We start from the raw sequence: 14,153 nt of genomic DNA on the forward strand, positions 1-14,153 counted from the left end.
ATTTTGACCAAAGTTCAAAGCATCATAACAGTGAAGTCTGACTTACTGGAAAATTAAATTGTCCTGTTGCTAAGTCACTGACTCACTTACCTGAAGTCCAACCCATTCTTTACCGATGGCAAATAAAGAACAAATTAAGTACAGCCATTATTCAACTGGTCTGTTTTGATTGAGATACATGGGTGACCTGGTTCAGACTATAATATACATTTGATAGCTTCACAGAGGAAATGTACACACACACACACACACAAAAAGAAAAATAATTATGTCCAATTAGTAAACTTCCGGTAAATTTAAAAAGTAAAATTCCGGTTCCACACAACATGAAATCTCCTTGTACAAACTCATAAAACAAACCCCTTTGTACTGTACTTTATGTTTGATAACTTTTTTCCACTAAGGATCATGCAAATATGAATAAGGTTTAATTTTTCTGTAGGTTTACCAGTATGGTCCTCTGTCCATTTTATACCAATAGTGTCATAACAGATACATTTACAGTTCAAAAAAGATCTGACCCAAGTTGACCTAAACTGATATACATGTCAAGTCAATTCAAACACTCCCATCAATATTTATGGTCCCCAGTAAAGCCTTGCCCAGAAGAACTGATGTTTACTCATGTTAAAAATTCATCACATTTGACAACATCCAATAACAGGACATGGTTTTTCCTTGTCAGATAAATAAATGGTAAATCACTTGTTTTGGTCTGATACGCATAACTTTTTTGCTGCAACAAAAGAATTTGTGCCAAGGGGCAAACAAAAAAAGTTTGGCAAATGGTAATGCAACTACATTTTATATTATAATGTAGTATACAATCTAATTCAAATTATTTGTTTTAATATTTAGATTTTAAGGAGAATTTAACTCTCCATAGCACTTCCAACAAGTTGTCATCAGCTAATTATTATCCTCATTTCTTACCTTGATGTCATTTAGAATGTCATACTAGAAAAATAGCTACATTAATATTCACTGTAACACAAATATATTTTTAATTAGCCTTATGCTTACACACCTTTTCCTCTATCTATAAGCTCAGTAAAAGAAACCTGCACATTCCATTTTCCCACATTACTAAGAGCAGAGAACACATCCTAGCATGAAAACACTCATTCCCATTTCCTGTCTTGACATCAGCTGCCCTGAAGTTACTTCACTAACCTTATCTGGACAAATATGATAAAATTTTTTTTTTTTTTTTTTTATAACAAAACGTTTTTATTGGCTTACCTAATCATTTATAAAGTCATCTGACACGTACAGCCCTGTGACAAATGAGACTGAAGTCGGGGACATATATGCTACAAACATTTGGTGCAATAGTGATCAGAAGAAAGCCATAAAAACAACTTCATATCATGCATATCAGAAACAAAAAGAAAACAAAAACATTTTTAGTGTTTTTGTACATTATTGTAAACAAAGTCTCTCTAGAACTCATATCAGAAGAACACATGGCAAGTAACAAAAACAAGGGGGAAACGAGAGATTTCATGAAATTCTAGGGATTATTCTACAACGAAACACTGCTTGGCATCACCGCTTAACAGAAAAAAAAAAAAAAAAAAAAGTACATTTGTATTCCAAGAAATCAGCTTTAACTGTAAACACAGGTGGCATTAAAGGATTATACACAATACAATATTTCCACTACATGAAACATGTCCCTGGTTTCTCATTTTTACAATGATATGAGGTATATTAAGGTCAATCCTATCCTTCACGCCACTCTTTTTCCCTTATTTTTTTATTTCATTCTATAAAAAGCATGGAACGAGTTTAGAGTGCAGCATTCAGACTTTGTTCTTGATAGCATTGCACCAATGGCATTTCTCTGGGACAGGTTTACGTAAAAAGGCAGGGAAACACAGCAAGACCACCGAAAGGCCTCACGCGGGACACAGTCTTGCTGCATGGGCCAAAAACCAGGAAGACAAAGCAGCCCACCACTCTTTCAAAAGGAAATCAAAAATTGCATTGGGAAGAAAACACCTCGTCTCAACATGAAGTCGTTTCCTAATTCACTGCTCATTTACAAACAAAAACACCACAGGTTTAGGTCCTTTACTTCCGATTCATTAGGTTCTTCTTAGGTTCTCCTCCCTCCAAATATTTAAAAGGGAAGCTTGCAATTGTGTTAGGCATTAAATTCAAAACCACACTATAAGAGGTAGAACTCCAAATGATGCTGCTCAGCCCAAGTCAAATAGTCATGATACCTGAACACCTTCAGCACAAAAATGCTTCGGAGTAGCCCACAACTATAAAAAAGTGGCATTCATGTCCAATAACAGTGTTTTCAATTAAAGGAACAAAATATCACCTATACCCTCCAATGAATATTCAAAAATGCCCTTTGTCATAGCAAATCTGCCGTTCCCTCCCCCACTTAAAAAAAAAAAAAAAAAAAAAAAAAAAAAAAAAAAATCACAGCTTTCTTCATCAAAAATAATAGTTTTATGTGTCCTGAATCTGAATTCTTGCTTTCAGTGGTTTATAAAAGTGCTTATTTGATTCCTTGAGAGATCAAAGTGATGTCAGCTGACAAAAAGTAAAGTTTAAAGAAGGGGATAAGAATCACTGCTCACCCTGAGACATTAGTTATGCAAATTCCATGTAGCTACAAATAAATATCTACATACTCAATGTTTGTATCTGCCTACTTGACTACCAGTATGTTTTTTTTGTTTTAAACATGGCCCTTAGGGATGCAAGTGTTTTCACATTGATATTAGAAGTACCATAAACTTTACAAATGCACAAGAAGTGGAAAGGTCACCAGTGTCATTCCACTGAACACGCAGTTTTCCCGATTGGCTTTGTCTTTTTCTTCAAGGAATTTAGAAAACAAAAAGCTTCACTGTCATTTAAAAAAGTACACCTGTAAAAAAAAAAGGGTGCTAGCACACCCTGTTTAAAAAAAAAGTTACTGCTTTTTCCTGAGTAATACTTTAGATCATTGTAACAGACAATACATCTTTTTTTGCCATTGAATACTGGGCCACTCCCTGACATCTGTTATTATTGTAAATCATCTTCCATTATTAACTTAATCTTACAACTGGACTATGATTGCTAAGACATACAAGGTTTCTGAAAAAGTCCTTTGCTAGCCTCTAACATCGCTGGAAATTTCATTTAATTCTAGCCTTACATCCACTACACTAATAAAACAAAAAGACTAAAACACATTAAAAAACATGAAAAATTGCATCTGAGGTCTTGTAGACCTTCCCTGGTAACGTCTTCTATTGACATTTAATGGCAGTGTAACAATTAAAGTTTTACTCAGCGAGGAGAGGGACGCATTAGAGACAGTCCTCATCCCACATAACAGGGTCAGGTGAGCTCCCTTAACCTTTACCTGTAGCTTTGGCTTGTGGGGGTTTTGGATCCTGAGCTAATCGGCTCGTTGACATCTGCTAAGAGACTAGTATACCCTGAGAATTCAGTCCGCTGTATCCTGTGGTCAACCTCTGTGACGCCCACTCGCGGGTCGCCGCCGTAACCTAGTGGGGTTCGGCAACCAGACTTGAACTGAGAGCCGAAGGCTTGGGCGAAGTTCTCTATCTGGTAGGTGGAACGCATGTCCACTTCCTTAGACGGATCCAGGGCAGCGAGGTCAGGATAGACAGAGCCATTAGATGAGCCGCCAACGGTGTCACTCCCGTTGTTGCTGCCACTGACCGAAGATCTACCGTCCTTGGTCTGCTGGTCTTTCTGGCTGCCATTGGTCAGCTCCTGAGTTGCGAGAGTGTACGGTGGCGAATGCTGCTTCTCCAGCTGGTCGGTGAGCTCTTGAGATGGAGTAAGCTGCTGGTGAGGGACTGGCTCCAGACTGCTGAGATGAAAGGCCTGCTGGGAGGATGGTGAGGCATGGGAGGGTGACGGAGAACCTACCAGCATACCAAAATGGGACTTACTTAGGGAAGTTGAAGAGGAAGGTGCAAGAGGGGAGGAAACGGGCTGTCCAAATCCACAATCCAGTGGCGAGGTGGTGTAGATGTTCTTTTCTGGGAAGAGTGCGCTAACAGGGCTGCTGCTAGATGATAGGAGGTTTGGGAAGGGTCCGGACGGGCCCAAAATGAAACTGCTGCTATGGCTGGTTCTCTCCAGGGTCTGGAGCAAGAACTTGGAGTACTCGTTCATCACCCCACTCTTGTCTCCAGAGCCAGGAGATCCCTCATCCTGGCCCAGTTCAGAAGTGGTGGAGGCAGGCTGCAATTCTACATGGTGTGAATCTTGCAGATCAAATGTCACATCGTGGTGAGAGCCATCGGATTTGTGGCTGTAGTGGTCCAACAGGCTCTGCAGCACCTCATCTGGGATCCCTGATTTGTCATGCTTGTCAACGCTTACCAAAGGCGAGGTGTCAAGCAAGGCTAGTGTTGGTTCTCCTATGCCGCCTTGGATGACCGTCGGCTGCGGAAGGTGGACAGAGCTGAAGTCAGCTGCAGCACTGCTGTTTGCAGCATGCAGGTAGCGTCTTTTTTTCAAAAACTGCATTGCATCGTCGTAGTTGCTGCTGGTACCTCCTTGTTTGGGGCCACCGGAGGTTTGGAGGAGGCTGAGACCATCCATACTTCCGGCTCCAGACAGGTCCATAGAGCCTTGCTTATGCGCCAACAGCTTCTGCTCATGGTTGACTTCCTCCATAGAAACCTGACCCTTATCCATTCCCTTGTGGCCACCTTTCTTAAAGACAAGCTTGGATGTGCGTCCATGCTGGTGGTCCATGCTAGTCTCAGCCAGAGCCCCTGAAGAAGATGCCCCTGACCCACTGGGCATGTCCAAAGTGTAGTCATGTGGGCTGAGTCCTCGTGCCATCTGCACTCCTCCTCCCGCAGCTGCTCCTTTCTTCCTTCGCCGCTCTCCTCCATCATTGCCACTTTTGGACTTGCCCCTCTTGCGTGGTGGGGCGCTGGTGTTTCCCTGAGTGAGTAAGTAGCTGCCTTGTCCCACATCCTCGTCTCCAAGGTCCAACATCCCTGGGTCCAAACCTTTCTTTATGGCTTCTCCACAGGTTCTCTTGTGCTTCAGTAATCGATCCGTCCTTGAGAAATACTATGGAGCAAGAAAGAAAGGGTTCCTGATGCTCATTATTTTGTCCAAAACAATTAAATTATTCAAAAGTGCATTAAAAAATGCAATTCATACATAAAATGATTTGAATACATATCTTCGATGATGAGCACATGTTAATTCACACTAGGGCTGGGCGATGCGACCACACTGTGGTTTAAATTCAAACTTTTAAACATTATATCGTGATAATTTTTTTAGTTATATCGCACAGCCCTAATTCACACTTCTGAATTGAAATTCAAACTTTTGCATTAAAAAATAAGGTGGCTTTTTTTTTCCTTTCCTTTATTGTGAACATTATTATTTGTCATTAAGTCAAAAAGCATTTTCTGTTAGGACTTACCTGTAGACAGGTATCACATTTATATGGCTTTTCTCCACTGTGTGTTCTTTTGTGTCTCTCCATGTGGTACTTCTGAATAAAGCGCATGTTGCACTGATCACAGCTGAATGGTTTCTCCCCTGTTGAGCAAGAAAAAAAAAATCTCAGCACCATCATAATATTTGTTTTTGACAAGTATAAGACAAAAGTAGACTGACTCACCACTGTGGATTTTCTCATGCCGCTGCAGCAGATACTTCTGTATGAAGCTCATATTACACTGACTGCATCTGAAAGGCCTCTCACCTGTACAATAAAAAAAAACAAATCTAAATTCTTTTTCCCATTAATGTTGTTCACCAAAATATCCCATGAACGCTGTTTGAGTCTGAATCTGAAAAGGGTAGTGAAATTGGGATTATAAACTGCTCACCTGTGTGAATGAGCACATGTCTGCGCAGATGATAAGAACTGCGGAAGGCTGCATTGCAGTGCTCGCATATGTGCGGTTTAGAGTTGGGAGAGAGGGGCCCAGAATCCCCATCCAGCATGAGTGACTAAAACAGCAAGTAGACAAAAAGAAATTAAAACTTCTCAATGTATTAACTTTGTGTGTAATAAAATAAACTAAATTTTTTCAGCCTTTTGCTATACATTCAATACGCATCTTGATATTTATTCATTTGTTCTGAAATATTTATTTACCACGATTTTAATGACATTTAAATATTTAAAAAAAATCTCCACCGTGGCACCTGGGTTATGTTTGTACATGAAATAACATATACACATACCTATAATAAATATATTGTAAAAACTACCTAAATAACCACTTTATTTTTGAAAGGTCATGATATAGGTGCACTTGTTATGTTTTAAGTAAATGTTGAATTAAAAGTTGATAAATAAATTTACACTTCTTCAGTAGTCAATTTTCATTTTCATAATCATTTTAAATTTAGGTTTTTATTCACATATAAACATTCATCAAATCACACATAATCAGTTGTGGTAAACGGAAGCTCAAGCATGTTCGTGCGAGAACCAATGAGGTTCATTCTCGTTTGTTATGCAGCACGTTTGAGCTTCACAAAAGAGGTTTGTTCTTACGCGTCAAGCAGGTTCAGTTGAGCTTCTTTTATGTTCGCTGATCAATGTTTATATATGAAATAAATCTCAAAGAAATGAGAGTGTAAAGCGGGAGTGTATAGGGTGGGAAGAGGGGAGACAACCAATAAAATACCTGCAACACACTCATTATGCAGACCGATGAATATTAAAATGTGTAGAAAAAAAAACAGCCTCATGACAACAAACTCACACAAATCTTTTCTTTCAAGACTACTAACAACTATCATGAACAATTCAAATATGTTTTGATAAATTATTCTTAGAAGTATCAACAAATCAGCATTATAGTAGAGCTACTGGTCTGAAAAAATGAGGAAGAACATTTAAAAGGTCTAATATTTATCACCTTTACGAACACTTCAATCTCTGAACAAATGACACTAATCAGTTTAACAGAAAGAATAAAGGTATAGTTATGTTTTTGACCATTTTTTGTTGAATTTTCAGTCTACATCATTGTCTTCTGTGTATCAGAATAATTCATTGTGTCATCGCGTTCATGATTAGACGTGTAGCTGTACCAGTGTCCTTATTTGCACATATATATTTCATTTGAAGAAGACATGATTAAATATGTGTGCATAGAATACACAATGCTGGTTCATGTTTGTAGCATTACAGTAAATTAAATATGTCTATAATAAGTTAAACACGCTGGTCGGTCCGGAAATGAACTTGTGACCCGCGCTGCAAGAGTTGTTAAACTCATCGCTTCGTTCCATGCATAAACTGCTCTCATACATGCGCCGCATATGTGGTTACATATTAAATATCGTTGCAGCCATATTTTCCATGTGGTAGTCAAACCCCAACTCTGACTGCATCATGGTGGAAATGCAAACAACACTTTTGTGTTACTTTACTGAGGAAACATACACTTATGACAAGTGTCTAAACGCAAAGCTAAAGAGGCAGAGGTAAACTAACAGCGCATTACAATAGCCTACATACATGTTTTTATATCCACACATTTTGTTCTAATGTCACAAGTAATAATCTCAGGGTATACTGGATTTTACACGATTCTTTTTGTAGTGTGGTATTGGTGGTGATGTACTAAAATAAACATTGTCACGTGTGGACCTTTCTTCTTCTCCCCGTTGATTCCTGATGGTTAAGATTTGGCCCACATCTGGCACAAGTGGATTCCACATGGCCCAGATGTGGGCCAGATTTGGGCCGACACTATGTTGCTGCCTGGGCAATTACTTTAGTCGCCCCCTGTAGTTTCACAGAATAGTACAACGGCGAGCGCATCGAGTATAAAAGCCTCGTCCGTTTGGGGAGGTGCGCGCGCAGTCTGCGGAGACTCACGCTGCGGAGCCAGGCGAAAGTATAATCAAGGCTTTATGTTCACTCTTACATCCAACCACAGAACACCTGGATTGCTTACGAGACATTTTTGTAGCTACAGCTGCTTGGAGCACAAAGAAAATGGCGGATAGAGTACAACTCGATGACGGATGGACACTATGGTAATATAGTTTTGTCAGTCAGCGGCGGGGGCGGGGCCTGAGCAGTATGATGTCACACTGCTCAGAGAATCAAAACAGCATGTCTAATGAAACTGCTTTGGTTGAAAGGGGATTTAAAAAATAATATGAGAAGTATATATAAAATAATAAGTAATATGAGTGGGTGTATTTTTATTATTTTAGTGATGCCAACACACATTTATGTCCAAGTGGATTTAGCATAATAGGGGACCTTTAATAATAAACAATGACTGCTATCGTTGTTTTCATTGATGCGCATCCTGTTCATATCGGTTAACATGTCAAAATCAGTTTTAGAGTTTTGTGACCCTTTAAATGACACAGTGATTAATAAAAAGGCACACACACCTTTGCAGAGTCCCCTTGTTTCCTTCTGGCTTTGCCCTCTGATCCTTCGCCATTTGCTCTTCTTCCTCTTCTAGGTCCAGATTCTTTTGGGTCTTTCCCCAGTCTTCCAGAAAACTGCTAATGAAGCAAAGAAAAACAGCTTAAAATAAAAACCACATAGACGGTATAGTACAGTATGGAGTGCACCATGGATAACTCCTCATTTATCATCTAGACATACGTTGGTAAGGCTTAGGTCATGCAAAATTATATTCTGGTGGTTGCCAAGCGACATGTCCAGCATATCAGTGCTTTTTCCTCCTGGTGTCCCGGTTCCCGTTGCATACATTGGGAGGCGGTAGTCCAACTCGCTGAGCTTCTCCTGTTTGATACCCATACTGTGGAGAAAGCCACCACCATGGTCAGGAGAGTCACGCTCCTTCTTCAGGATCATCTCCTGGGGAAGATCCACCATGGAGGTTTGTGAAGTCAGGCGTGTGAAGCTGGTCACTGGAGGTAAATGGCTGAACATGATCATGCTGGGGGGGAAGTTGGGGTCCATGCCTCCGTTCCGTAAAAACTCATTGCTTAGCTTGTCCTGGATAATACTCATGCTTGGGTCTTCCAAAGGGCAAAGTTCATTGATGAAATATGCTATGAAGACAAGAAAATATGAGATTGATTAGGACATTAACGTAGTAGCTTAATGCATAAACTACCGAATAGTATATTAGTTATTTATAGAAAAAAAAAAAGAAAAAAAAAATCACTAGTGAATAGTCAAAGTAAGTTTAGTAGTATTTAATATGCAATGCATTTTCTTAATTATTCCTGGTCCATAAATACAATTGATGTCAGTTACTACACTGGCTGGTTATTCAGGAAATTGTGCACATTATGTGCATTACATACTGTCATGTAATTAGGCTAGGCCAATAGTAATTGTAATGCAGCTTTTTATGACAAAGCAAAATCAGATATAGTCTCTGCTGCTTTGGTTTGCTATACCACCAGAGACATCATATCTTTAAAATCAAGGTTATAATTTCTTTGCAGGTCATTGACAATTTAAGACCTCTTAGAGGTCAGAAAGACTCCAGAGCTTCTGACTGAAGCAGCTGAGATGAAAGCTAAAAAAACACCATTTAATGTTTACCAATCAGTGACTTCAACTATAATTGTATCACTTAAAAAAACTTAATCTTTTTTAATCATAGCAAGCATTTTATATTGTATTTAATTTCTTTGTTGCAAAATTGACAGGGCTATTTATAATATGCATGGTCTAAATGTGAAAATGGGGTAGAATCAGTCTCGTCAAGGCTGTCTAAAATGTAATAGTAACGAAATGATGGAGATTACTCACAGTATTGTGATCATTTAAAAATAATAGCTTTAGTTTTTATTATTAGGTTAATAAAAGCACAAGTTCAAGGAAATAAATATAAACAACCCATGTGAAGATCCAAATCAGTCCTTTTTGATAATGTGTTAGCCTTAGCATCATTAGATTAGAGATACTTGCTTAAAAAAGGACGACTATGAAACTCTGTATTCGGAAACACACAGGAAATTGTTACAAAAAATACTTAAAACTCCCTTAATATGATATTTATCATCTTTTCAGAAAATAAAACACGGTCCAAGCTCCGAGTCTGCGGGTTGCCGCAGCATTGTTCTCTATTGTGATCAGCTAACGTTAATGGATAGCTAAGTTACTTAATCTTATTGATATGGCCCAGTCTCTTAATACATGTGATATGATAAATTAAATCAAGTTTAGGTGCAGTGATGCTTTGGTTTCACATCGTTTATAAGTTTACTTCCTACTTTTCAGAACTAAACTGAGTCAAAATGTAATCTTTTATCAAATCCGGCTAATCTAGTCGTTCATCACAATTACCAAACACATCTCGGTCTAAATGACTCCATTAGCAGCTAACGGCTAACTAACGCGAACGAGTGAACCGTGAGAACTTCATATCACAAGATTTTAAACAAACTCGTGTGTGTACATATACCTCTCCACAGGAATACACACGAAAGACAAAGCTTAAAAACACAACCCAAGTGAAGCGTTTTATTGAACTAAGTTAAGTGATGAACGGGGCTAGCCAGCAATAGCATGCAGATGAAAGAGCTACTGCTAACAGCCCATCTCCACACCGCACGCTTTACTACGCTACCATTACAACAAACGAAACCTGATACACTGAGAATCGGGATCTTCCAGGGTACAATTTCTTTGAGAATAACGTTAGAGTTGCAATTATGCCGCCTCTCTCGTTCTTGTCCTGTACATGAGTGTGATATATAATGACCATTCATCCATTCGTCACCATCACTAATTATAGCCACACACAGTAACACAATCCGCCGAGAATATTCGGCGATAAATGCGATGTAAAGAGCACGCAGAGACTGGTATGCATGTACGCCAGCAAAGGTAGATCGAATTTTTATGCTTAAAGCGTATGCTAATCGCCACAGTATCTTGCAGCAGAAACAATGATGCTCGGCGCTGAAATGCATCTCTCGCTTGAGCGGCTGTGATTTCAGTCGTGCGCGATCCCTCATCTTTACAACCTCGGGCTCAAATAAATGGCACAAACGCAATCCCACTTACTTGTTCATGACCACGGCCGACTCGCAGCGTTCAAATTAATCCCGGCGCTCGATTCTTTGAGTTATTTTACAGCCAAAATATTGTTCTCTTGCAGCTGTTGGCCTCTTCCATGTTGTGCCGACGCTGGGAATTATGGGTTGAGCGGACGGGTCGTGAGAGGAGACAGACGGATACAGGCAGGACTAGTCAAGTAGGGGGCCACTATGCAAATGAAGATTGTGCCTGAGCATCTGCGACTTTGTCCTGCGTGTGAATTAGTTCTTTACATAATAGCTGCCACATTTTTTTTATTTTTAGCCTGCCTTTTCCTCCATGTAAATGTGTATAATACAGATCTCTATCTATCTATCTATCTATCTATCTATCTATCTATCTATCTATCTATCTATCTATCTATCTATCTATCTATCTATCTATCTATCTATCTATCTATCTATCTATCTATCTATCTATCTATCTATCTATCTATCTATCTATCTATCCAGGGCCGTTTCTAGGCATAGGCAAACTAGGCGGTCGCCTAGGGCGCAAACAGCTGGGGGGCGCCAGTGAGAGCCCCCACCACACCAAAAGATTTTTGGAGTGGAAGAAAAATCCTTATTTTTTTACATTTCCGATAATGGAGCGTATATTTGCACTAAGTGCCTGTCCTTTTGGCAAAAATACACCCACCACTAAATATCTGCAGTGGCATAGGTCGTAAGTAAAAGTAAAAGTAGCTTTTGACGCGTTCGACCCGAGTACGAATCTGCCTTTTGCCGAACTCACTCTTCTCCCTTTTCCCAACACACGAGATGTAAAATTTATAGCCTAACATAAAGGTCTCTAGCGTTATATTTTACAATTCCTTAATTTAATAGCCTTATAGGCATTCTGTTTGTGCTGCGTGATTTAAAGAAAAGTGCGCACTTTGCTCACGCGATCAGCATGGTGATCTGGGGTCTCATTTATAAAGCGTGAGTACGCACAAAACGGGGCTGGAAACGTACGTAAACCAGTTCCCACGCAAAGGTTGTGATCTATAAAAAACAAACTTGACGGGAGAATGTGCATCAAACTTTGAGCCGTGCGTACGCACAGTCTGGAGACAAAGGGAATTGGCGACACCGATGGTGAGCTGGAGTTAAGTGTCTTTTTGCTCACTTTTAGACAGAAAATCTAAAGAAAATTTTACATATACAGAAAGATAATACAAATATAATTTCACTCACCAAGCCTGTCACTTGAAGCAAATATCCCTTCTTAAATGTCCGCGCCAGCGAGCGCGTTGGGCCGTTTAGTGAAACTGACGCAAATAACAGTTTAAATAAATAAAATAATGATTTAAACCATGTTTTACTTCTGATATACACATTTGGATTAAATATGCCATTCAAATTAATGGAGTTAAGCACTTAAACATGAAATCATTACTGAGAAGTTACAACATTTTTATATTCAAATTCAGTCAATAGAAATATTTGTTGTGGATGCGGTGTTTTTGATTTTTTTTTGTTAAATTAAATCAATTTAACATTGTTTTGTTAAATGTCAAACTTCATTGATGCCCATTGATGTGTTTTGTTAAACTCTCGATCTCTTCAGGCTTTGCTTTATTGGTTACTTTCTCTCTTAAAAAATGATTGATGCACTGTAAAAAAAAACTGTAAATTTACAGGAAACGGTCTGTATTTTTTTACAGAATTTTGCCTTTTTGTCATTATACAGTGAATACCTGTTATTTTACAGATATTTGTTGTAATTTAAAGGTCCACTATTAAATTTACAGGTAATTGCTTTTATTTTGGTTCTACATTAATTTTACGTTTTTTAAAGGAAATTCTCTGTAATTTTATATGGTTATGTGTAATTTTACATAAAAAATTAAGTAATATTTTACAGATTATTTCTGTGGAATTAGAAAACAAAGAAAATAAGGTATAACTGCAGAAATCAGCAGTCACTTAACATGTTTTCCTTAAAGATTATTAAGCATGTGGGGGTTAAAGTGAGTTTTAAGATGTGTACACACATTAGACAAGCCTAATTATTTATAGTCTTTTAATTTTGTCTTGCAAATAGATGTTCATTTTGATCATCATTTGTATTTGCCCGTAAATTTCATTTAGGCCTATATTTTATGTCTTTTATGAATCGTTTTTCCAAATCTGCGTGGCTTTGTGTGCGTTTGTATGTATGTGTGTGTGTGTGTGTGTGTGTGTGTGTGTGCCCGCGCGCACGCAGAATTAAATTATCCGCCATTACGTTTCGTTGCTGCTAGTCCCGCCCACAACAGTTAGCTACAGGTCTGTCTCTGTCGTCGATCTGTGTCAAGTAGGGATGGGCGATACCACTTATTTTGTTTTCGATACGATACCGATACTTTCAAGGCCAGTATCGCCGATATCGATACCGATACCGATACCTCTAAACTGAACTTTTAAATTTGAAAATTTCTTAAATTATTGAATTACTAAGATTAAAATGGGTAATGATACCCATTTAACAGGTTGTAAACTTACTCACTCAAATGGACAATTGTAGGCTAATTTTACGGTTGTGAAAAACATTTTGGAGAGATGATAAATAAAAATTCCTTAATCAAAACATAAATTGTACAAAACCCCAAACATAAATGACCATTATAGTTTTAGATTTATTAAAAATAAAGTTATTTTAATTTAATAAGTTACTTCTATAAATACAGCTACTAGGCTACTAATGTAGTCCAAACGAACAAAATAACTTAAATGGGAAAAACATATAGGCTTTTTTTTAGAGGTAGCATAATGGTGCATTTGCTGTAAATAAAGATTTATATAAATATATACATAGGCTACATTTATATAAATCTTCATTTACAGCAAATGCACCATATTAGCTATTTCCAAAAATAAAATAAAAAGCCTATCTGTTTTTCCCCTTTAAGTTATTTTGTTCTTTTGGATAGACTAAAATTGAAAGGTTTGAGAAAAATATTTAATTCAGAAGTACAGGATAAGAACATGAAATTGTTTTTAATATTGTGTTTTGCAGTAACAAGCATAATAAGACGTATCTTTCAGAAATACAAACAAAATTTACCCTACTCTTCTAGCCAATAGCTTTTCACAATTTTTCAGGAATAGGCCTATTTTAATGTATATTTTGACATCGCTTAATTACCTCGAGTATT

At 38.1% G+C, this 14,153-nt stretch overlaps 1 protein-coding gene across 1 annotated transcript; it reads right to left on the bottom strand.

Moving 5' to 3' along the window:
- Window positions 1–1,216: 1,216 nt before the first annotated feature.
- On the bottom strand, window positions 1,217–11,157 carry znf281b (zinc finger protein 281b). Its single transcript, XM_081392258.1, has 7 exons — window positions 11,000–11,157; window positions 8,615–9,027; window positions 8,395–8,511; window positions 5,853–5,976; window positions 5,642–5,725; window positions 5,441–5,559; window positions 1,217–5,076 (listed from the first exon to the last, which is right to left on the bottom strand). The coding sequence occupies exons 2-7, from the start codon at window positions 8,984–8,986 to the stop codon at window positions 3,373–3,375; spliced, it is 2,520 nt and encodes an 839-aa protein (XP_081248384.1). The 5' UTR covers window positions 8,987–9,027; window positions 11,000–11,157; the 3' UTR covers window positions 1,217–3,372.
- Window positions 11,158–14,153: the final 2,996 nt, after the last annotated feature.

The sequence above is a fragment of the Scardinius erythrophthalmus genome (assembly GCF_964197995.2).
Source record: "Scardinius erythrophthalmus genome assembly, chromosome: 18".
Classification (NCBI taxonomy): domain Eukaryota; kingdom Metazoa; phylum Chordata; class Actinopteri; order Cypriniformes; family Leuciscidae; genus Scardinius; species Scardinius erythrophthalmus.